The sequence below is a fragment of the Buteo buteo genome, chromosome 26 (assembly GCF_964188355.1).
Source record: "Buteo buteo chromosome 26, bButBut1.hap1.1, whole genome shotgun sequence".
Lineage (NCBI taxonomy): Eukaryota > Metazoa > Chordata > Aves > Accipitriformes > Accipitridae > Buteo > Buteo buteo.
In genome coordinates this window covers 2,771,003-2,796,046 of record NC_134196.1, presented here as the reverse complement: position 1 = coordinate 2,796,046, position 25,044 = coordinate 2,771,003, and the positions used below count along the sequence as shown (strand labels likewise).

At 37.5% G+C, this 25,044-nt stretch overlaps 2 protein-coding genes across 17 annotated transcripts in view; one reads left to right on the top strand and one right to left on the bottom strand.

Annotated features, from left to right (window-relative positions):
* Window positions 1-587: 587 nt before the first annotated feature.
* On the bottom strand, window positions 588-9,076 carry IKBIP (IKBKB interacting protein). 2 transcript variants are annotated; one of them, XM_075058044.1, is made up of 4 exons: window positions 8,938-9,076; window positions 7,299-7,527; window positions 6,210-6,327; window positions 588-1,647 (listed from the first exon to the last, which is right to left on the bottom strand). In XM_075058044.1, exons 2-4 carry the CDS (start codon window positions 7,490-7,492, stop codon window positions 892-894), a joined length of 1,068 nt encoding a protein of 355 aa, XP_074914145.1. In that variant the 5' UTR covers window positions 7,493-7,527; window positions 8,938-9,076; the 3' UTR covers window positions 588-891. The 2 variants fall into 2 exon arrangements, with proteins under 2 accessions (XP_074914145.1, XP_074914146.1); XM_075058045.1 differs by lacking the exon at window positions 588-1,647 and adding an exon at window positions 4,286-5,270.
* A 27-nt stretch (window positions 9,077-9,103) lies between these two features.
* The window catches only part of APAF1 (apoptotic peptidase activating factor 1), a 60,419-nt gene continuing 44,478 nt past the window's right edge, over window positions 9,104-25,044 (top strand). For 7 of the 15 annotated variants that reach the window (XM_075058018.1, XM_075058020.1, XM_075058019.1 and 4 more), the window contains exons 1-12: window positions 9,104-9,269; window positions 9,782-9,889; window positions 10,841-10,982; window positions 11,257-11,446; window positions 12,719-12,916; window positions 13,788-13,971; window positions 17,878-17,990; window positions 18,564-18,695; window positions 19,100-19,338; window positions 19,896-20,063; window positions 20,905-21,036; window positions 24,415-24,528. In XM_075058018.1, coding sequence (XP_074914119.1) covers window positions 10,845-10,982; window positions 11,257-11,446; window positions 12,719-12,916; window positions 13,788-13,971; window positions 17,878-17,990; window positions 18,564-18,695; window positions 19,100-19,338; window positions 19,896-20,063; window positions 20,905-21,036; window positions 24,415-24,528 — 1,608 coding nt within the window. In that variant the 5' untranslated portion in view covers window positions 9,104-9,269; window positions 9,782-9,889; window positions 10,841-10,844. Of the gene's footprint in view, window positions 9,270-9,300; window positions 9,601-9,781; window positions 9,890-10,840; window positions 10,983-11,256; window positions 11,447-12,718; window positions 12,917-13,787; window positions 13,972-14,573; window positions 14,618-17,877; window positions 17,991-18,563; window positions 18,696-19,099; window positions 19,339-19,895; window positions 20,064-20,904; window positions 21,037-24,414; window positions 24,544-25,044 lie in introns of those variants that run through there. The other 8 variants (XM_075058026.1, XM_075058015.1, XM_075058027.1 and 5 more) reach the window with 8 other exon arrangements.

Genomic DNA, 25,044 nt, shown 5'->3' with positions numbered 1-25,044 from the left:
ATACTGCCAGTGGCTCTTATCAGTCTAACCTTTTGGGACCCGAGCAGCTTCTCTTCGTGAATTCTGCTGCTCCCTGTAGTATTTTACAGGCTGAGAAACAATGAATGAGTAACACTGTTAGGATTCCTGAACAGATACCGTGACACTGGGAGAAAGCCGTCGGGGGGTTAGTAGGTCTTTCAAAGCACTGTCCCCAAATAGAGTTCTGTGTTTTAGAGTTAACAATGCTGTACAGTAATTATGATTTACAATTACAAAGCCTCACACAAAAACAAATTATTCCATCTAAGTGTGTGACACACTGTTTGCAAGGCATCAGCAATATTTCTGGGCATCGCTTGCTTCACTGCATTTGCCTCTTTAAATATTGTTTATTTAAAAGAAAAGGGAAAGTGCTACAGTTTACAAAAATAGAGTGAATATATCGAGATAAATATTAAATCGCTACTGCAGTTTGACTAACTCGTTTAACTCCATCTGGAAACCACAATTTTATTCCTTCCTTTGGAGCAGGAAGAGAAAGCTGAAGCTCTGTCAGTCTTAGGTCCTGCTTTCTTCATGAAAGCAAACTAAAGGCAAGAACAACATTTTATGCTTTAACGCTGTTTTATTGTACAAAACAAGCAATTTATTAAATATAGCACCTGTCATCCTTCAGAAAGACAAATACATGCACAGAGACGTGGTTTTTGTTCACTTTATAGTTTGTCCCTTGAAATCAGTGTGACTTTTTTTCTGTCCTTTTCAAAGGAAGAGGACACATCTCTAGTTAAGTTTTCGTGTGCTTCTAAATGAAGCCTTTAAATACTGTCTTTCTTCTCAGTACTACACCTGATGGAGTTACCACTCCTCAAACACTACTGTTCTTTAGGCAGTGGCATTTCACAGCAATCAATTCATGTCTGAAATCTTGGTCATTTCATCTTTCATATCTTTGATCTCAGCTTGAACTCTTGTTAGATTGGCCAATTTCTCATTCAGTAAAGCAATTTCCTTCTCCCGTCGTAATACATCCTCCACTAATCTTCCTATTCTCAGTGTTAGGTCATTTATTAATGGCTCCAAGATGGCAAAATCCTTTTTAAGCTTGTACATCTTGGGTTTTAAATCATTTGCAAATGTTACCGTCTTCAGAACTTTTGCTCTGTCACCTTCAAGATTCAAAAGTCTATCCGAATGCTTGTTAAAATCACTCCTTAACTCAGATAATGCTGTCTTAATTTCCTCAATTTTCCTTGCGTTACTGGATGCCAAGCTCTGTAGTTTTGTACTTCGGTCAATACTACTGGTAAGCAGGTCACCTATATTTTTTACTGTCTTCTTTTCACCTTTTTCTACTTTATCTTCTAGTGTTTGCAAAGAATCTGTCAACGCAGTCATATCTGAGACTAGGCCTGAAATGCGCCTTATGTCAGTTTTTACTGTCACAATCATCAAAGTTATGTTTTTTGCTACAGAAGCTGCATTCTGTTCAGCACTTGACAGTGCATGAGAAAGAGTTGTTAAATTCTTCTGCAATTCTTCTTGTTTTTTAATTATGCTGCTAGACTGTGTTTTCATTGTATAAATATCTTCCTGCAGATGTTTAATGTGAGAAATTATTTGAAGGTCTTCCAGATGGTCCATTAAGTTCCACATCTTTTCACACTACAGGGATACAAAGAAAAATATTTGACAAGATTTCTAGCTTAACAACTCGCATCAAAACTAAAGCTATAGTCTAATGAAATATCTCACTATTCTGATATTAAAATTGAGTGCAAATCCTGTCTTTAGGAAATAAACTTATATTGCAACACACACAAAAACGTACTTTTTTTTCTTTTCAGTATATGTAACAAATTCCAGTGTTACTACTTTTTCTATTACAACAAAAATTACAGGAAGGTGCTATACAACTTTCTAGCATGACCTCTGAAAACACAAGTCATCAAATGCAATCTTCTTCTGATTTACAGAAATTTTTGTATTAAGCCTATAATTTGTGTGAGCAAGAAACACACATGTAGAAAGATATTCAGAAATGTTTTAGAAAGATGCCTACTTTAAAATTCTTTTATCCAAAAATCATGGACCGTTTTATTTTGGTAATCATAATATGCATTTTGAACATGTTGTTCACAAAAGAAAAAGCCAAAGGAATTAGGCATGCTTCCCTTTTGTTTAATGTTTTTCCTGTGAAGTATTTTGGTGGCTATTTAAACAGCCTACCTCCATAAAAGCTGCATTACTGAGGGAGCACTCAAGCTACTGTTGGATTTTTGGCAGAATTTGCTAGTTCACTTTTTCTGTTTTTTTAACAATTGGTTCTTGGTTTTCAAATTTGAGAGGAAGAAAGGAAAATACCTGAGTGATGCTATCCTGTTCAATCCCCAGTAAGTCAGTGTAGAACGTGGAGAGGAAAAAAAAACAACAAATGGGCAGGTAAAACACATTCTAAGAGGCTATAATTAGTTTCATACTACTCCTTTTCTTGACACTAGTAGTAAAAATATCACCAAAGAAACAAGTATTTTTAACTTTTTGGTAGCGTTGGTCAGTCCTCGCTAGCACAGAACTCTTTGCTTAAAAACAAAATACCAAAATTTAGGTTGTGGGGAGTTGTGGTGGTTTCCTGGTTAATGCCTTCTAAGGATGAGAATTTCCTGTTTGATTTCATGTACATTTGGCTTTCAATAGGGTTGAGGTTGATGAAAGACATTAAATTGGGGAGCATACCACCGGTAATTTAGCCACCCTTCCCCAAAAATATATGAAGTAGAAACACCCTGGAACACACTTCTGAAAGGTATTTAAAAATCACTTTGGTACAGAATAGTATTTCTTAATGGAACACTGGAGTATTTATTCTGTACCCTTTCTGGAAGAGCAATTTATTTTGAAATAGATTATGTACCAGGACAATCCATTACATCATATTTTTATTGAATATTACTAAACAGATAGAAATCTATACATAAGTAATAAACATATGAAACTGATAGACTTTATAACATTGAGAAATGCTGGTTTAAAAGTCTCTTGACTGGGCAGCATTAACTGTTTAGTGAAGACTTCAGCAGAGTTCTAGGTAAGTGAATGTACAAAACCAGGATAATTTAACTTAAGCATGATTAAGTCATAAATGTTGTGGGTTCATACTGCCTACTAAGCAATCTGCTTTCCTGAGTTCAGAAATAAGAAATTATCAAGACGTTAAGTCTGTAGACACAAATTTATGGTGGTCCCGAGATCCAAATTTCAATGAACAGCGATCAGGCCTAATAGGTAGGACTACATCCTGTGTAAGCAGATCTATTAGATCTCAGGATAAATTAGATATTCCCTGCCCTCAAGTACATAACTCCATGGCTGTCATTAATTGCTTTTGCAGCTCTTGGTTCACCAAACTTTTGGAAACAATGTCCATGACACTGTAAAGTTTTTTTTTTCCCTTTGAAATGCAAAGCAATACCAGACCTGTCATGTAATGCCTAGCAGAGAACATTCTATAGAAGAAAAGGTTAAAACTTGTTTCTAACAGCACCAAAACAAACAAAACCAAAAAAACCCCCACCAAACCCCAGACTAATACAGTGACTGATCGCACCAAACTTGCAAATTAAATGATAGAAAAATAATCTAGCAGAAATATCTGTTAATAAGAACTTCAGTCTATACGTAGTCCAGTGATTTCAAAGGCAGAACAAAACTACGCCCATGATTTTAGGAAGTTTGAGAAGGCTGGAAATGAGGTCTAAGGGGGCTATTTACATGGGGTCAAAGAAATAAAAGATAACACCAGCTGCTATGTAAGCCCCTGCTTATAAATACCAGTACAAGAGAAGGTTCTCAGTAAGGGGTACTTTACTAGTGTTTTCTGTAAAGTTGTTGTATCTCAGCTTCAGCTGTTAAAAATGTACTTGGTGCTTTCTTGCACATAATAAAATATGTAGGTCCCAGTACTACCTCTGACATGGAGAAGGCTGTACCGCAAGCACAAAAACATTATGGTATATAATACGTTAAAAGTGAGGTACATGTATATCTGCCTAGAGATAAGAACTTCATTGTGTTACAAGTCCATGGAATATAATACAATGAGTAACAATATAAAAAAAATAAGTAGTGAAAACTAAATATAAATTGTCATCTCATGTCTCTGGTTTTGACTTTTTTTTTTCTTAAATCTAAATAATTTGCTTCAAAATCCTTTTTAATAAAAAAATGAACTTTTAATAAATAAGCTGAAAATAATCCTTAATTTAAGAAAGTACTCTCCTCCTTCAACACAGTACTTCTTGCTCTCTAACATCTTTATTATAAGTTTGCCTTTCAGTCTGATCCAATGTCTATTTAAATTAATGAGAATATTTCAGCTATCCTTAACATACGTTGGAGTCACATTATGTATAATAAATTAAAGTGCTCTTTCATCAGTGAAAGCCCCAAGTCCAAATTTAGCTATCCCCATTCTGGTCAATTTCAAAGTTATAGCTTTCTAAAGTGATTTCTTTTGCTTTTGAAGGTACTTTTATGTCATGCAGTACTTCTTTTAAAACCACTACTTCATTTTGCACTTTCAATATGCTGTCATTGTACTATATGCCTTCAAGAACCTTTTGCATTGCCATTGTATCAGAAACAGTTTTCAACATATCCTTTTCCACAGTATATAGCTGTGTTGTCAAGTCCTCTATCTTTTTCTCCATACTTAGCAATTCACTTGATAATCTAAGAATAGAGTGAATAGCATTTTCAATTGTTGGCAAACGGGTCTTGCACTCCTCAATTTTAGGTTCATAGTTTGCAAGTTTCTGATTCAGGTCTGTGTCCTTGGCTACCAGACTATTCTGTTCTTCTTCTAGTTTTTCAACTGTCTTTGCATGCAAGTTCAACTTTTGTTCAACTCTAGAGAATTCATCATCTTCTTGCCTTTTTAATGTTTTAATATTTCTGGCTGTACTGTCTTCCAAATCTTTTACTCTTTCTGAAAGGGATTTAATTCTTTGTTCAACTTCATTAATTTGGGAAGTAACTTCTGCATGTACGAACTTTGCTTCAGATTTTAAGCCACCAGTGTTTGTGTTCATTTCATCCAAGCTTCTTCTCCAGGACTTTGTAACATTTTGGAACTTCTCAATAATATTCTGCATCTTTATAGAGAGAGTCTGTTCATTGTTCTGAATATCATTTATGATGTTATGAAGAGAAGGTATTTCCTGTTCAAACTCAGTCATCACAGAGATGGATGAGGCAGCTTCTCGTAGGATACTTTCAGAAGACTCAAGCTGCATTTATAACACAAAACAATGTCCATGTCTGCTTAACGAAAGTAAGACTAGAAAACCATTTGCTTTTATTTAACAGAGAATAAAGTCCCTTAGAAGCCACTTCACTTGTTACAAAGCTCCTATATGATTTGTTTTCACATTTCATCTTTAAAATATTGTTGATTAACCTAGCATGAAGAAGTCACAGAAAAGGGTATGTTTGTTGTTGAATTTCTATAGAATACATGCCATTTTCTTTACTGTCAATCCCTCATTTTCCATGGTGGTTTGTTGGGGTTTTGTTTGTTTGTTTTTTTGTAAAATGTATCACACTATGTAAATCCCATGCAACATCTTGCAATCTGAACTGTAGTATATAAATATCCAAATTACATCATGTATAAGTGACATCATTATGAGATCGGTGCTAAAACTACACCACTGCCTAAGCCATGCTGTACCCCCATCACCATCTGTAAGACAGAAGGGATAATTCAGCAGCCAGCCCAAGTTTTCTACTTGATAATGTCACACGCAGATAAGAAAATAAAATAGCAATGAAAAAATATTACTGTCACTTCATTATGTCTTCATATTATTAGAACAGGTCTACTACATAAAAATGCCTGTAAATTTTCTTCAAATCAATGTATATTAGAATTATACACAGAACAGTACTGGTAGAATGAAGTATGTGCACAAATGTACTTTTTTAAAAATAGTTTAGTGTCTAAAAAATAATACTGAGATACAACCACTATATTCACATACTTGAACAATGGTGTGGATTGACATGTTTAGTCACATGAAATATTCCCCAAAGGCCTATTCAGAGGCAGTACAACACATTATGAAAATGTATTTTAAAACAGTCAATTAAATTTAACTAAATGACAACAAAGGAAAACAACAGCAAATGTTCACCAGAGATTATCCAATTAAGATGTTGATGATTACCTTTTCAGAAATTAAGTTAACTTTATTTTCCACATCCAGGAATTTTTCAGCTTCTTGCTGTAAGAAATTGTACTTTTTTTCCATATCAGCAAATTGACCTGACTGCTGAAATAGGAACCTGCAAATTGCAAGTAAATAAACAGTAAACACAACTAGATAATTAGCATATATTAAGTGTTCCAGGACCTGATTCACAGCAATCTGTTTATCTAGAAAAATAGTTTATTTAAAACACTTGTGCTTTCATAAATTGATATTTATTAATATATTGAATAGCAATAAGAAGTTTCAAAAGATCTGCAATATTCCATACAGATTAAGTTAGGCAATAAAAGCTGAAATGCTAGCTATAGATAGATGATAGATAAATACAAAACAGACTTAAACAGATATACACAAAACAGTAAACAGAAGCATCACTAATTTTATTCGACTCTGTCATTCTGTTTCTCAAAGATTTAGATAATAAAATCTGGGTGATGTTAATTAAGAACAAATTTTACCTTAATTTTCAGATTGATGTCTAGATTGTAAGAATCTGGACTAATTTCTTGCACTAGAGTTCTGAGAATTTCATCATCTCATTTCTGCATGAAGCTCAGTTTCTGATGCTGCCAAGATATTCTAAAACATCTTTTACAAAGATATTTGACCTTTACTTGAAGGCTCCACTGATGAACAATTTACCATGCTGCTGAGCAAGTTATTTACAGAAAACTCTACTTCAGTTCTACTGTTGAATTATTTATTACCAGCCAAATGAGCCTTGTTGTACTTACTGTGAGATTAAGTTGCTCTTCACAGTTAGATGTAGTCTCCAAAGCAGGTATTTACAATTCGTGAGGAACGCACCTTTTAAACTTTCAACGTGATACAACAGACCAAGCTTCTATAATCCCTCACTGCATACCAATGTTCCCACGCTTGTGAATATTGCTATTCTCTCCTTGATTGTTCTAGATTTAAAAAGTTTCTACAGTCACTGAACCCAAACACTATATTCAAATGTAACTAATCATATTGCCTGTGGCTGAATACAGTATGGAATACAAATGAAAATATTAAAATCCACTTTAGAGGGTTACCTACCAGGTCAGCACCAGGCAAAAAGCAAGGGAAATTATGCTCAAGCTTGTCCGTGAATCCATCCAAAAGGAACTCCGATTATTGCTGGTCCTGGGACTTGCCAGCTTCCCACAATTACTGTGCTTCTCAACCTTTTGTGAGCTGTCATTGGTCTTGGATGAAAAAATACCTTTTTTCCTTTGCTTAACTTCAGACATTTTGTGGTTTTAAAAAGCAGAAGCAAAAGAGAGAGCTAGGAAAAAAACCAAAACCAAAAAGGACTAGTTACTTTTAAGTATCTTCAAATATAATGTCTTGCCCTTTAGTTACACAAATACACCCCCAAAAATGTTTCCTTCAGCACTTACTATGTTTTCTAGTTATGTGAACTTATGTAAAGTCTCATAATACTTTCATAAGACTTTGTGAAAATTTGTTTTCTGTACCACAGAGCACTGCTTTCATGTTTTCTCAAACTGAACTGACTTTTGAAACTTTACCTAATTTCACCTTTCCAGAAATATTTCATCTGTTGTGCAATAAGCCATCTTGAAGATATGTTTAAAGTCACAAGGACTGAAAGCATGGTACTTCTTTTTATAGTTGATTACTGTCACACTTTCATCAGCAGTTCCACTGTCCTCCTGTCTTACTTGTAGATCTAGAAAAAAGTTACCTCCTCCACATTAAAGGGGAAAATGAATCTTCTCATTTTTAAAAAAAGAGATTGCGAATCAAGCTTTAATTTAGAAATAGTTCTGTTGCAATGATTTCATGTCATCTGTAAAACCACGGACACCAGTTAATAGCCATTAATAGAAAAATACAGAATATTAATGAAATATGCATCCAGATAAAAGCCATAATTTCCTCTTTGCTAAAGTTGAGGTCCGCATAGATTCAGGCAACATGAATCTCCAGTTTCGAAGAACGCAAAAGCTCACATTCTAACCAACCAAGTGGAAGCGCAGAGTGGAATTTTTAAGCCTAAAATCTTCCACCACGCTGCTCAAAATAGACTAGATCCTTGGTGGGTTTGGTTTAGCTCAAGTTGAGACAAAAATGTTGTGCTTCTTTCCGGATCATTCTGCAGTATTGCCGCTTAGCCACATGTCAATATATAAATATTTAGAGATACTTACATAGTCTCATACATGCGTAAAGGGCGTTGTTTTGTTTAAAATCCGAATCTGTCACAAGAGCGTGAAGCTTGAGAGATGTTTTGAGTCGCAGTACTGGGAAGCGTGCTCTGAGTTTGAGGTATGTAGGGAAAAACCACCTCTGGCTCCCCCAAAACCCAGCAAAAAAGCTACTTTGTATGTTTTAAAACACCTTTGGGGTTGAAAACACGCATGACGAAGTTAAAATGAAGAGATCCGAACGGTAGTTAGGGAAACGGTCGGGCGCAGGGACAACAACTCGGCTTTACAGGACAACTTCGGAGCGCGGGGCTGAGGCGGACGAGCCCCTCTCCTCACAGCGACCCTCCCCGCCGCCCCCCCCCCCCTCCGGGCCACTAAAAGCCACCGGCTGCCCCCTCAGGGAGAAGCCCCCCCCCAGCCCAGGAGCCCGCGGACACGCCGTCCAGCCCCAACGACACCCTTCCTCCCTCAGCTCTTCGGGTCGCCTTTCCCTCAGCGGCCGCGCACCCCCCTCTCCGTACCCTCGACGCCTTCCTCCCGCCTCAGCCGAGGGCGGGCGGGCCGCCGTCCCCCACCGTTCCCTCAGACCGCGGCGGGAGCCACGTCAGGCGCGCCCGGCCGCCCTCTCCCCCGCCGCAGACTGGCTCCCGCTCGGCCGAGTCTCCGCGGCTCTGCGCCGGCGCGGGGTGAACGGGGCTTTGTTCCGTGAAGGGGGCCGGGTTATTGCCGGGGAGGGAAGCGGGCTGGGCCGGCTCGGCCCTTCATCCCACCCGCCGGGCCCGGAAGGAGGAAGCGTTCGCGGTGCGGGTTGTTCCCCCCGCTCCTGGTGCGGGGTAACGGCTTTCCTCTCAGGGTGAGGCGGGAACTTGTTGCCCGCCCGGTGAGCGGCGGTGGGGGGGGAGAGGGCGGTAAAGGCGGGACGGGCTGTTGCCTGGAAGGTTTCGGTTTCACCGCGGCCCGCCCCGAGGCTGACTCCAGCTCACGGCTCCGCAGCCGTCCGCTGTGGAGGTGGCTTGTCCCCCCGCCCCGGCCTCAGGGGAGGTGGCCGGGGAGAGACCCCCCCCCCACCGGCCCGGCGGGGCTGGGGCTGTGAGGCGGGCGGCGGTTTTGAGCGCTCCGGTTTCTGTTTCGTTCGCCCTGCGGCTGGTAACGGCGGCTCCGGTGAGGCGTTGCCTGGGTGTGAGGTAACCCTTTGTTTTGTGTGGTTGTGGGGTGCTTTCTTTTGGTATTTGCTTCACCTGTGGACTGATTATTATTTTTGTATAACCTGGCGTTTTTCGACTGGGGAGCTTTCACGTCCCCTTCCCGAAGCGGTGTGGTGGGGTAAAGGTAGGGCGCAAGACTTTCTAACCGCATAATTTTCAGCGAAAATAGGAAATTCTGTCAGTACGGCGGCAGAAACAGTCCATCGGGTTATCCAGAGGCAGCTGTTCTGCATCTACCCTGCTCCTGAAGGAGGGACTGAAGGAAAAGGTGAGCTTTTCTGCAGGCAGCTGCGTGGCTGCACCTTGGAGGAGCTTGCAGTCGCCTTCGGTTTTATTTTCTGTTGTAGTTCTGCCCAGTGCTGTCAGCTGTGAGACCAGTCCTGTTTCTCATCCTGTTGTCCCAGCCACATGATCCAAGGATTTAAAAAATTTGAGGGGGAGGAGACCTTTTCGTAGAGACGTTTAGCAAGTTCCTAGTATATGAGAAGCTTGCACAGACTGTGATCCTTTAGTTCTGCAAGTGTTCATAAACATAAGTTCAGAGGAATGTGGAAAAATACTCTTTTTTTTTCCTTCCATTTTTTTCAGAATTATCAGTATAATATCTGCTTTTTTAATGAAAACTTCCATTCACATGAGCACAGAAGTTTTACTATGAGTCTAATTAATTGTTAAAGATTGAAATTCTTTTTCTACCTGCTTTATATGCCTCCAGGTGGAGCAATCAGAGAAATACTGTAGTCAGATTAAGTATAATGGTGCTCAGCTGGATGTTTTTATTAAACATAATAGCATATGGCATCTAAACAATACTTCAAGAATACTACTCGTATTCACAGTAGCTCATGAACTATTACAACTTAACTATATATATGCCTTTTTTTTTACTCTGTTGAAAAGGAATATTTGATTTCCCCAGTGTTTTCTTGATGCTACTGTACTGTCCAGCCAAGCTAGACTAGTGAGTCATAAACAGTATAATTAAGCTCATAGAACAGTGGTATGAAAGTCTCTTTATCACAACAGAAAGTAAAAAACCAACTGAATAGTTTAGCTTTCTGCAGTTTGTAGTATGAGCTTGCCTGAAGATTCACTGTATTTTCCATTAATGCAACTGCTCTGCTCCTTTTTCTGACTTTAAAACCAAAATTGTACTTGGAAGTAATGTTCTGGTTCTGACTTGACTCTTCCCCCCCCCCCCCCCCTTTTCACATTGAAGAAATATGGACGTCAAGAGTAGAAATTATTTACTTATGAATCGCCAAGCATTGGAAAAAGACATCAAGACATCTTACATTATGGATCGTATGATTTCTGATGAAGTACTAACGTTACAGGAGGAGGAGAAAGTGAAACAACAGGTAGAGTTGTCTCTCACTTATTTATCTTCCTAGTCACCTCATATATTTTATCATCCTTTTTAATAATAGTCATTTCAGTCTATCTCATTCCTGGATTCAGCAAATTCTTAAGCGTATGCCTAGCATGCAGTTTTTATTGCACTTTATAAGGTTGAGTTAAGGGCTTGGTCAAGTTGAAGGCTAACTATAAACAGTTTATAATTGACAGAGTGATAGATTAGGTGGTTTCTAAGGTCTCTCAGTTCTGTATAACATCTCTTAATGTTTTTTCTAGAATACACAGAAGGAGCGAGCAGCTATGCTAATAAACATTATTCTTAAAAAAGATAATAATTCATATAGATCCTTTTATAATGCACTACTTCACGAAGGGTACAGAGATCTTGCAGCGCTTCTTCAGGATGGCATCCCTGCCATCTCCTCTGGTAGCGGAAAGAGTTCAATGGATGGAATGACTTCATACGGTCAGTGCAACTACAGCAATCCCTGTGCTTGAAAGTAAAGACAAGTTGCCTTTTTTTTATTCCTTTCTAAGTGGCTATAATACCTGTTCCAATGAAAAAGGAGTATTTGGTGCATTCACTTGTTTTGGTAGTGTAGTAGTCAGTATCTTTGTATTTCACGTAATTAATATGGCAGGAGAGTTACAACAATTGTGACTTTTGTAGGTTACCTTGAAAATGTTTATATTAAGTAATGTTTATTTTAAAAGATGGGAAACCTGAAGCTCTCACAGTTTTCTCTGAATTGTAACATTTTTGTTGTATGTGAAAGAAAGACTTTTATTTGTATATATTAAAGAAGTTGAATCTAACATAAAAAGTAGTAGCCTCCAAAATTCTGACATTTATCTTGAAGAGTAATCTGTAATCTCTCAGCCTACATTCCAATAGTTGATCTTGTTCTTTTGTTGCTTAATTCTCTCCACCAGATCTTTTAGTTACCGTACATAAATTCCTAACTTTTACCTATGTTGTCATCAGTATCATCTTGATTGACATGAAATAAATTGGTAGTTTTTAATGGGAAGAACCTTCTAACTGCATATGACTAACTGCCATATGTACTGGCACTCTACATTTTAAGAAGTGTTGTAGGCATGTGGAATTTTGATTACCTGAGTAAGATTTCCCAAAGCTTATTAGTATTATATGGCACTGCATATGGCCACTTTGTGGCCAGCAGTGGACGGATAAAGCGCATGTTTCCTTTCCTGCTATGCTTTACTTGCTCTATTGCAAGTTGTGCTATCTTAGCTTGAATCAAAGGGAGTCTTTCTTGGACCAAAATGCTGTGCTGTTAACTGCAAAGTAAAAGCCTTACACAGCGTGCTTTCTTTTCTGCTGCATCCATGGGGCGGTAACTTCTGGCTGAGAAAGTGACTTGATAGTGGGTATAGTAATGTTGAGCTCCTGTCTTTGCCACTGTTTCTACTGGAGCTGTTAATTATTTTTCACTTCTAGGGATTGTTGTAACTAGCTTGCCTCATAGGTATTCCATTAACTGGAACACTATTGTAGGTGGGAGGCTAGTTACTTGTTAAGTAATTTATTTCTAAAAAGCAGTATTTTTTCACTATTTGGTGTTGTGAGTCCAGTAGTTATTAGAGCATTTGTATGGGACATGAGGTGGGAGGGGAGCCCACTAGTTATCTGGTGTAGAGAATTGTTTGCTTTGAAGAGGCATCACATTTAGAAGTCACTTTTTATTTTCATGTTTCTTGTTTTTAACCTTAGTTAAGACAGTTCTCTGCGAAGGAGGTGTACCACAGAGACCAGTTGTGTTTGTCACTCGGCCAAAACTGGTAGATGCTATTAAAGAGAAACTGTGCTGCCTGGGAAGTGATCCAGGCTGGGTCACAGTTTATGGAATGGCAGGTTGTGGGAAGACTGTTTTAACAGCAGAAGCTTTAAGGGATCATCAGCTCTTGGAAGGTACGTTTAGAAAAACATCTATATTTTTATCAAAATTACTACAGGTATATGCATATTGGACATATATGGCAAAGTATCTTATGTCATCTTGAAAGTAATTTAGGATTTAGGTTTCTGAATTCCTTAGGTGCTTCTGAAATGTTTGCTTGCAACTTACAGCTTTCAGAACCCTTTAGTGCTCTAGGACCACTAAGTATTTTATTCATTTATGGGAAAAGATTCTGAATAGCTTTTCACCTTGGAATATGCTTTGGTTTATGAAAGTAGATGCATCCTTAATTACACTAGTATCACATTAGTTTAAAGCAGATCATAAGTTAAAACATTTAATGTTTTTTTTTTTTTCTTTTGTTTTTCCTTACATAGGACACTTGGAGGAGAAAGTGGGACTCAGACTGTAGAAAACATGATGTAGGGATAGAGACTACGGCATCCTCTGCTACACCTGACTCTTCTAGATGCCGTCTTGTTCACTGTTTTGGGATAATTTTCACATCCCAAACTCTGAACTCCTGCAGTAGTACAGGGGTAAAAAAGTAAATGCTAAGTCAGACTAGCAGGAAGGTGGATGCAGAAGGGATTGTTAAGGGACAGGCAGGAAGGCATGTAGAGAGGAGGGATGACAGCATCAGTTGCAGTGTGAATTCTTTGTAGGAACTTGCCCTATAGAGCCTGTTCCTTTAAAAATAAGAAGTAGTGGTCTTGTAGAACCATCCTTCTGTGTTAGTGGTAGAGTTGCAAGGCTGGCTTGCAATAGACTTTACAGTTTTATATTTTAATTGAAATTGAGTTATTGATTGCTATTGTAAGCTGCTATTAAATATTTACACTTTTAAATGTATAGCATGATTAATATTGCTTTTCTTGTTAGATTACTTTCCAGGAGGAGTTCACTGGATCTCTGTTGGAAAACAGGACAAAGCAGGGCTCCTAATAAAACTTCAGAATCTCTGTAGTAGATTAGAACATGACTCTACTCTTTCACAAAGGCCACCACTCAACATTGAAGAGGCTAAAGATCGTCTTCGTTTGCTGATGCTACGCAAATATCCCAGGTGATGTCAGTAAAATGAAACACTTATTTAATGGAAAACTTTGCAGAGTAACTTTGGTCTAGTTGTCTAAGGTGTCTGTGTTGTGGTTACATGTCTCTGGTGTGTTTGTGGTTTTTTTTTTTTCTTTTTAAACCAACTTCCTAACTCTTCCACTTTTTCTGTTTTACTGTAGATAATTAGGAAGAGTTATTCAAGGTGAAGCTAACAATACTTCTAGAATTTTAATTCTTGTGTAGAGGTTCCTGTTAAAATTTTCTAAATTACTACCTTTGATATGATAAAAGAATAAGTATGTCCAATAAGTGTACAAAAGCTGAAAGGTAAACAGATGCTAGAGGCAGATGTATAATATATGTAGTATAACTGTTCCTGTTTAGAGATTTATTTTTTTTTAATGGAGTAACTTAAGGGATACATTGTAGGCTTGTCCTGGGTATGAACATATTTAGTAGGCTAATAAGGCTTCTGCTAACAAAATATGTTAACCAGCTGTGCAGGAGTCACATTTGCTTAAAAAATTATTAGTCGTTGAATAATGAAAGTTGGGAACAAACAGTTGGAAATAAGAATTGCTCTAACTTTCAGTGTTTTCATTGTGTATATAGAGTGCTTCACTGATGTGTGAGGATCATACAGCAGTAAAAGGGTGTGTATCACTCCAGAAAATTTTTCCTTTCTGGAACAGCTGATGGCTTTTTAAAGTGTTTGGTCTAGAGTTACCAAAGTGAAAGCAGGTTTTCATATGATCAATTATCGCCAAGAAACCAGTTGCTTTCAAACTTCAGGAAGAGTGACTTGATTTAATCAAGCAGCGTCTCAGTCACTGCACTTTTTGTTTTTCATCTGTGGGTAATAGCAAAATCTATTTGTTGAGGATTTCATTACTCTCTGGGAAAATCTGTACTAAACTAAACAAGACTGCACCTGAGTGAGATATCCCAAGAATAATACTCCGACCTTGTGATCTTTATAGATGACATAGACTAGAAGAATATTGCCATTTTTGTACAGGAAAAAAATAATCTTTCTTCCAAAGAAAAAATTTGAAAAACACTGCCAGATCCTCCACGAGAAATCTTTCATTTTTTGTGGAAGTCTTATATGAAAAGTGCAAACAAGACACTTTCAACTGAAAGTGCAAGTTTCCCTGAAGTATGTTAAGTCGTTGTCTCCATTGACACAATTCCTGTTATTTTTTGTTTCTTAACAAACAAAACAAAACTCTTCAATACAGAAGAATTTGGATGTTTAATTGATGCACAACATCACAAGTCTCTTCTGAGTAGAAGGGAGAACTCTGTGTTACTTTCTTGTACGAGGTATCCCTATGGCATCATGGACTTTTCCAGAAGTTGGCAGCTACTGTACAGCCAAGTGACATGACAGCCTAACATGGTCGATATACTATGCTGTGCTATATTGTTTGTAGTGCACAAAGTGACTCATTTAAGAGGTACTTACTGTGTTTTGTCAAAGGAGCACCTTTATGCTGAGGAAACTAAGGGGAAAAGAGAAAATGCCAGCTTTGGAAACAACTAGGCACTTGGTTTTATTTAAGGGCATATCAATGCCAGCTGTGGCAGCGTCTTCCTTATAGACTGTCAGGTATCTCATGTAGGATGTGGTTGACCTGGCAATGTTCATTAATCTGTTTCAAGATAAAGTAACAGATGTTAGATAGGAGTATTGCAGAGGATGACTGCACCTCAAGGAAAAGGGACAAGAATTGATTATAAAACTTTTCTAGTCTGACTGCATTTCACCATTTAGAAACCGTGTTAATGTGATCACACTGTTCATCTTAGTCCTGTTTACCCTTTCCCTTCTCCTTCTCTATCCTAAACACTTGGAGCATATTGCCAGAGTTGGCTCTAAAGGTAGGAACTTTGTATCTTGGAAAATTCTGTAAGTTTATGAAAATTGACAGTTGCATAAAGAAGAGAAATCCAAGTAGGTGCCTTCAGTGGTGAAAAGGGGTATACAGAATTAATTGAAGGGAAACATATTTTGTTGTCTTGCTAACTGGCTAGCTTGGACACACGAGCTGGGAACAGGCTACAGCCTGTGCTGCATCCTGCGCAGTTAGAGATATGTGAGAATGTTGTAAGAACAAACTGAAAGCCTTGCTGATGATGGTTTATCTGGGAGATCATAGTGGGCATGGGAGGAGGTAGGGGGGAAGGTACTGGGGAGTGAGGTTCATAGGGTGCAGGTGTATTGGAAACCAAGCTTTACTAGTTCTGCAGCTTGTGGAGGAGCTTGCTCTGCACTGGAATTCTCTTTGATGACAAAAAGTCACTTCAGCTATTTCTGGTTTCAAATAGTCAGCCCAGTATATGTCTTGGGAATCAAGTGTTAGTCAAAGATTTCAAATTGTGAATCCAGTACATTTCTTGGGATTAAAGTATTAGTCAAAGGAAAACTTTCTGAGCAACACGGCATTATTTATTTTGTTGGATTGTGGTTGAAGAAATTGAAGCTATGATATTCTTTAAAGAAAGAAGTTTCAATATTAAAAGCCCTGTGATTGTTATCATGGTGTTTTGGGGTTTTGTTTCTTGGTTTTGTTTTTTTAAATTTTTTTTTTATAATCCTAATTAGGATTTAAGGTTTGTTGGTATGGTTAGAGAAGAAAGTCACTGGTACCAAAAGATTGGGAGGACTTTTAAGTTCTCAGATTAATTAAAAACATAAAATCAGGCTGTAATTCATGCTGCCCAGCATATTTTCAAGTGTGAAAGTACCACAGAATTAGTCATTTATGGCTGTGATAGTATTCTTGTAAACCCTCTGATTTATCAAAAGAGTTTTAGTAGAGAAATTGTATAAAAATGAGGTATGGGTATCCAAGACTTTTATGTAACTTTGAAAATGGGCTATAATGTGTATGTGCTTGTTTATTGAAGGATAAAATCTTTATTTATAAGCATTGATTGCATAAGTGTCATTTAGCTGAAGAAAAATGCGGAAGTCTTCATACGCTTCAGTGGCAATTGGACAATTTAACCAGTGATTCGTGTAGCTGAAAATTCCATCCCTTTAAAAAAACCAAACAAAACCCACACAAAAAAACCCAAACAAGGCAGTAAATGTAAACAGTTTGTAGAATTTGGTTTCAATAACTTTCTTTCCACCACAAAACACACAGAATGCAAATAACTGGTATTTTTTTTCATAAATCTACTTGCTAGCCAATCTTTTTAACTTCTTGCTCACTTGGAACCAACCTTTTAAAAACAGTTTTCACTAACTTCTTTGTCAGATACAGGCAGGTACAGGGAAGTCTACAAACATTATGGTGGGATTGCATGTAGTAACCTACAAACATCACTAGCCACAGGATTTGAATATGCAGTCACTATAAAATGTTGTTTATGTAAAAAGAGCCTCATCATCCAAGGCACTTCCTTCACAAGAGGATTAGTCTCATATAGCTTTCTGAAGGTACAAGAAGAAAACTGAAAACTCTCCAGTTAAAAGGATACTGACGTGGTTTTTCCCACAAAGCTTATCACTAGCCTGTGTCAAGCAGAGTTGTTACCTAGTTGTATACAACTTTTTTGTTCATTTATGATACCACATGACTTGAAAAACAGAGTAAATATTTCTGGATTTCCTGATATCTACTAATGGAAATATTTCTCAAAACTTTATTGTTTACACTTCAATTGTAGCTATAAAGCAATAAAAGGTAAAAACTTTTTTTTTTAGAGATTTGCATTCAACTTTCTTGCACAGTGTTTAGTGCCCTCTTAAGATTTTACATATTAATTTTACATATTAATATAAAAAATTATGCAGTGATACATTGTAAATTCTTAAAATGTTCTTTCATTATTAAAATGCAAAACTGTATTTTAGCACTACCAGTTGATCTGAAATCTGCAATATTTCTTCTTGCACTAGATCTCTTTTGATCCTGGATGACATTTGGGATTCCTGGGTATTAAAAGCATTTGATAATCAATGTCAGGTTCTTATCACCAGCAGGGACAGGAGCGTAACAGATGCTGTAGCTGGTAAGGAGCAATTTCTTCTCCTGCACCACAGATTGTGTGTGTATATGTATGCAATTTGTTCTTGGAACTTTCAAAAGAATCTGATACAATCTATGTCTATCAACTTGTGCACAAGTGGCAAAGTTTTAGAATTCTGCTCTGTGAGATTTTATGCTCTTTGTGAAATAAATGTTATATATGTTATCCTGAAGGTTATATGTCTACATTAAAGAGTGCAATGACTCTCAACAGGGTAAATTAACCTCTGTCACACCGTTGCTGTTAGACTGATTATCTCTACGCTATTACCGCTGCTGTTAGACTGATTATCTCTACGCTATTAAGCAGTCACTGCTATGACATGCCCATAATGCATTTGCAACTATTAGATTATAGTCTTAATTTTTTTGTCTCTCTAATGCAAACTTGATTCTGATAAGTAGAATTTATACTTTTCTTAGTACTAAGCATATAAAATACTATGCAAAAAATCATGAGCCAGGTCCTTTGCTCTAGATTTTGCTTGGAAAATAGTCTCCATTTCCTTAGGTTTTTTTACATTCTTTTAAATTTTTTCTATGTTTCTGTGTCTAGGCAATAAGTATGAGGTTCATGTGGAAAGTGGACTAGCACATGAGAAAGGGCTGGAGATTTTATCCCTGTTTGTGAATATGAAAATATCAGAACTGCCAGAACAAGCTAACTGCCTTGTAAGAGAATGCAAAGGTATACTTGCTGCTCTTTAACATACCATTTACCACTGAATGTCTTTTTTTTATCTAGGTTTTGACTTACAAATAGAGGAAGGAACATTCTTTAATACTGTACGCCTTAAGTAAAACACAAGTGCTTGTTAAAGGCTTTTTGTTTTTTTAAACTAAATAGAAGTGTCTCATATTGGTTTTCAAGTAGTTTTCTTCAGCATATCTTCCCCCTGCCCCACTATTCCACTTAAATTTGGTGAGTTTGCAGATGTCTACATGGATGACATGTTTTGTTTGTCTGTTCTCCACACCTCAAGAATTTAATCAATGTATTGGGAAAATTACCTGATTTAGTCAACCACTTGACTGAATTATTGGATTGTGTTCCTTGAAAACCTCTAAGTTTAAATTAATCTTTTCTTTCAGGTTCTCCTCTTGTGATATCCTTGATAGGTGCATTATTACGAGACTTCCCCAGTCGTTGGGAATACTATCTCAAACAGCTGCAGAATAAGCAGTTTAAAAGAATAAGAAAATCATCTTCTTATGATTATGAAGCCCTTGATGAAGCGATGTCCATAAGTGTTGAGCAACTGAATGACAATTATAAAGACTACTACAAAGACCTCTCCATCCTCCCAAAAGATGTTAAAGTACCTACTAAGGTAATAACAGCAATGCAGAGATTTCATCGTTTTTAGTGAGATACAAACAATAACTTTAAAGAATTCATAAAATTTATAATTGTTGCGTATAACTAGCACTGTATGTAACTTAACAGTAATTGCCAGATTGGGTAGGTCAGGTCCATTATTGTGTCATGACTTTTATTATCAGTAATGAAACTAAAAAATTGTAACTGAATAAATGTATTCATAATGTTTAAGTTTAATGTGCATTCCATATATAACTTTTTAATTATATAGTAATTGAGCTCTTTGAAGGCTCTAAAACTGTTATGTGAAATTTGTCCCGTTTAAGAAAAAGATACGATCACAATAAATCAGCACAAATAGACAAAAGATGGGATAACTTGTATTATCTGTCCTGTAGTCTGGTATGGAAGAATTGGTAACTTACTGAATTTATTACCGTTTGTAATGTGTCTATATTTGTTAGCATGTGTTTTTTTGTCAGTTAATTGGTAGCCTTTTATGATATTCACACAAGTCATATTACCCCTTAGTTCTGACTCTTTTCTGTCTTAATGTGTTTTTTTTAGGTTCTCTGTATTCTTTGGGATATGGAAACTGAAGAAGTTGAAGATATACTACAGGAATTTGTTAACAAATCGCTATTGTTCTGTGATCGTAATGGGAAATCATTCCATTATTATTTACATGATCTTCAACTTGACTTTCTTACAGAGAAGAATCGCAACCAGCTTCAGGTAGGGTATTGACTAATCTACTTCCTTTTAACTTTGTTCTCCAAAGCTGGGCGCTCTTCAGAAAATGTTCCTTTCTTAAACAGTATCCAGAGTAGCTTCATAGAATAGGTCCACAATGCAGTTAAACTTAATGCTGACTAATTAAAAACATTTATTTTCAACTTGAAACTGTGGAGTGATTTCATGATGGTTCCATTTGGAGCTAAGAAACTGAACTGAGAGAAGAATCTATATACATTATTTCTCTGTCAAAGACATTTCCAGCAGGAGATGGAATGTTCCACTGATGGTTCCAAAGGCATCAAGACCCTACCAGAATAGGAAGTTTCTTTTTTAATACAGAGAAGTGCTTTTTACTCCTTTTTTTCAATTTAAGGCAATACTTGCAGGGAGAGGACCTGTAAGTCAGGCCCAATAAATTCATCAGTTCTGAAGGACAGGGCAGAAAGAGTAGATATGAAGAAAAGACAAGTTTTTAGGCTTGCTTTAGATCCACTTATGTAAGAGTCTTTTTTTATTGGCTACCAACATTTAATGTGCAGAGTGATTTGATAGCTGTTCTCAGCTGAAGAAGGAAGGTTAACAGCTTGCTTTTCTGTTTTTTAATATCCAGAGAATGTTCTGGAGAAGTCTTAAGCAATAAATTAGGTTAAATGTACAGTTTTGGAAGGTAAGCTTTTCTTATTTCATTTGTTGATGTATTACAATTGAGAAATAATAATATTATTCCTCAATACTATATACAATGTAATATTAATAATAATTCTAATTCCTCCATGCTGAAAACAACCCATACTTTGGTATAGTATTAACTGAAAGTGTGTTTTGATTCACATTGCAGGAGCTACATAAAAACATAGTAAATCAGTACAAGAAATATTACAAACTTAATACTCCTGTTCCATCTCAAGAGGATTGCATGTACTGGTATAACTTTCTAGCGTATCACATGGCTGGTGCCAACATGCAGAAGGTGAGTTCTGACAAGTGTCCTCTGTTTCCCTTCTTGACCCACCCTTACCCCTGCCTTTCCCCCCAGGCTTTTTCCCACTTGAACCTCTCTTCTCCCAGGCTTTTGTGCAGATGGGTAAACACTCAACATAGAGTTCTTTAGGGACTCCACTGATAATCACTGTCTGTTATGAAAACTACTTTATTTCTACCCTTTGTGTCTTGTCTTTTCAACCAGTTCTCAAGAAGATTTCTTATTTTTTATCATAATAGCTTGTGTTTTTCTTTTCCTTTTTAAGAAGCTTTGATAAAAAATCTTCTCTAAACCTTTTTGAAAACACAGGCTCGCTTTATTGTATAATACAAAAAGATTGATTTCTTCAGTGAATTTGATTAGATAATTTACTTTTTTTCTACAGAAGTCTTGTTTGTTTTTTCCTCTTATGTCATACTGATTTTTGTGTAAAAGTTCATCTCCATATTGCCAGATTTCAACAGCCACAAAAAATCCAGCAACAGTTAGATGGGCAAATCTCTTGTTCCCAGGATTGCCTTGGCACATCTGAAAAATTGCTGTCATTTTTGCCACCTACTGTTCTTTAGGTACTGAGCTAATATAAGATGCAAGTCATGCAGGAAGATCAGTATTTCAGTAGTTTCACTTGAATATCTTTTAGAATTCTTGCTTTGAATAGCATTTGGTCCTGGTGGCTAATTGCTTTATTTCACATGTACTCAAACCTTTTCAGCTGAACCTCTTTTGAGATGGTTCATCTGATTCATCACATAAAATACACTTTGTGTAGTTATGTTTTATAGGAACCTTCATAATTAATGTGAGCTACAAATCTAGATTTTTTGGATCATACTTATTTCATTATCTCAGTCTCTCTAATTTCAATGTGTTGGAAAAATGTTTTTATTTATTTTGTAGAATTAGCTTCTCAGAGTTCTTTAGCCTGTCTCATTATGACTGTATGCTTCCCAGAGTTTACACTGTTTATATTACTTGTTTCTCAATATTTAGACATGGCTTCTATTTGTTGGAAGGCTAATAAAGATGGGAGGTGTTCTTTTTCTTTGTTTAACCACAATAAGCTTTTAATCCTTGTGGTATTTACTGATTTTAAATTGGAACATATTTTGAGCCTGTGCAGTGTTGTCTCTAAGCAGTTTTTCCGATCCCAGCAAGTATGTTTTTTTTAACAAGGGCTTTTTTAAGTATGTTAGTAACAAGAGGAGGTCTAAAGAAAACATTGGACCAATAATTGTTGGAGATAGTCATCTGCCTAACAGGGATAAAGAAAAAGTGGAAGCATTCAATGCTTTTTTTGCCTCAGTATTTAATAATACTGACAGACCTTGGTCTGCCTGGTCCCCTCAGTCGGAGGACCACGAGCATGGGAACAGTGACTTCCCATTTGTGGATGCCGAAATTGTAAGGGACTGGCTTTATCAGCTGGATCTTCACAAGTCCATGGGGCCTGATGGGATCATCCCAGAGTATGGAAGGAGCCATTGGATGTTACAGCAGGACCCCTCTCGATAGTCTAGCAAAGTTCTTGGGAGGTCTCTGCTGACTGGAAGCTAGCCAATGTTATTCCAATCCACAAAAAGGGCGTGAGGGAAGACCCAGGAAACTACAGAGCTGTTAGTCTAATCTCACTTCGTGGAAAAATTATGGAGATTATACTGCATGCTGTTGAAAGGCATTTAAAGAATAATACAATCATCAGGCACAGTCAACATGGGTTCACAAAGGGAAAGTCCTGTTAAACTGATTTGATATCCTTCTATGATAAAGTCACCTGCCTAGTGGATGAAGGGAAGGCAGTGAATGTAGATTTTCTGGATTTTAGTAAGGCTTTTGATGCTGTCCCTCACACTGTCCTTCTGGACAAGTTGTCCAACTGTGAGCTGAACAGGTACCTGGTGTGCTGGGTGAAGAACTGGCTGAAGGGCAGGGCTCAAAGGGTTTTAGCGATTGGGGCTGCATCTGGCTGGCGACTCATCACCAGCGGTGTTCCTCAGGGTTCAATTTTAGGGCCAGTCCTGCTCAATATAGTTATCAATGATCTGGATGCAGGAGTTGAATGCCCCATTAGCAAGTTTGCTGATGATACCAAACTGGAGGTGCTGTTGACTCTCTTGAGGGACAAGAGGCCTTGCAGAGGGATCTAGATAGTTTGGAGTGCTGGGCAGCGATTAATGGGATGAAATTTAACAAGTCCAAATGCCAGATTCTGCACCTAGGATGGAGTAATGCCGCACACAACTATAAACTGGGGGAGGAGTGGCTGGAGAGCAGCCCTGCAGAAAGGGATCTAGAGGTGCTGGTCGACAGCAGGGTCAGTATGAGCCAGCAGTGTGCCCTGGCAGCCAGGACCCATCCTGGGGCGCATCAAACACAGCGTGACCAGCCGGTCAGAAGGTGATTATCCTGCTGTATTCAGCGTTGGTGCAGCCTCACCTCGAGTACTGTGTGCAGTTCTGGGCCCCACAATTTAAAAAGGATCTTGAATGTGTCCAGAGGAGAGCAACAAAACTGGTGGCAGAACTGGAAGGCATGTCCTAGGAGGAGCAGATGAGGACACTGGGTTTGTCCAGTTTGGAGAAAAGGAGGCTGAGGGGCGACCTCATCGCTCTCTGCAGCTTTCTGAGGAGGGGACCTGGAGAGGGAGGTGCTGAGCTCTGTTCCTTGGTGTCCAGTAATGGGACACATGTGAATGGTGCAAAGCTGTGCCAGGGGAGGTTTAGACTGGATGTGAGGAAGCATTTCTTTACCGAGAGGGTATTCAAACACTGGAACAGGCTTCCTAGAGAGGTGGTCGATGCCCCAAGTCTGTCAGTGTTTAAGAGGCATTTGGACAATGCCCTTAATAATTTCCTTTAGCTTTTGGTCAGCCCTGAATTGGTCAGGCAGTTGAACTAGATGATCATTGTAGGTGCCTTCTAACTGAAATTATTCTATAATTTCTGATTACCTTTTAAGTAGCTTTCTCATTTTTAAGTTAAATGCAATTACAACAGATCGTTTTGCTCTCATTCAAATTCAGCATCTGTTAGGAAGAACAACAGATCACTATTAGCAGAGTGATCTTTGCTAGACTGGACTAGAAGAAGCTTTTTCAGAATTGTATCTTAAACCAGGTCTTGTGTGCTACAGAAGTCAAGATTTGCTTTGTACCTCAATCCCTTCTCTGACTAGCTGTATCAAAAAGCAGTCCTTTGCATTAAAATAACAAGCTTAGCCTTCTATACCCAGAATTTTAAAACAGGAAATTGCCTAAATTTTTAACTAGACTCAATTGTACAGAGTCGTATTAAATACCTAATGTATTTCCTTTGCTTTTCTTTTTCCGCTTTTTATGCTCTGAACTTAGATTTGTATTTCTTGTAGGAACTCCGTGATCTTATGTTTTCTTTAGACTGGATTAAAGCTAAAACAGAATTGGTAGGGCCTGCTCATCTGATTCATGAATACGTAGAATATAGTTCAATCCTGGATCAAAAGGTATGGTACTAAAAGGTAAATTATCAGTCTGTTTGAAATATATTTTTCTACTTTATAATTGCATTTTGTTGGATGTATGTGTATATGGGAGATACATAGAAAGCTTAAAAACCTGAAACATAAAAACAATACTAAGTTAAACTTTATCTTGAAGAAGAGAAAAGTGAAGAAAACTTACTTTTCAGTTTAAGTTGTAACTTCAGTGTGTGCCCAAGTAACTGACCATGGAACTCAATAACTAGGGTTAACAACAGTATGTAATGGTTGGTAGATATGGTACTCTGCTTTGTAGAATTTTGTTGGCCATTCGGAATAGTCTTTCTGATATTTCACATTGACTGCTTATTGAGTAAATCACTGTTGCCAATATCCTTTACTTGAAAAATAAGGATAATATGCTTTCCTGAATAGGATAATGAAATATTTCAGTCTCATATGTACTTGCTGATAGAACTAAACAGAAAAATAGAACTAAGTGCTTTTGTAAGAATATTAGCTGTATAGAAAATTTAAAAA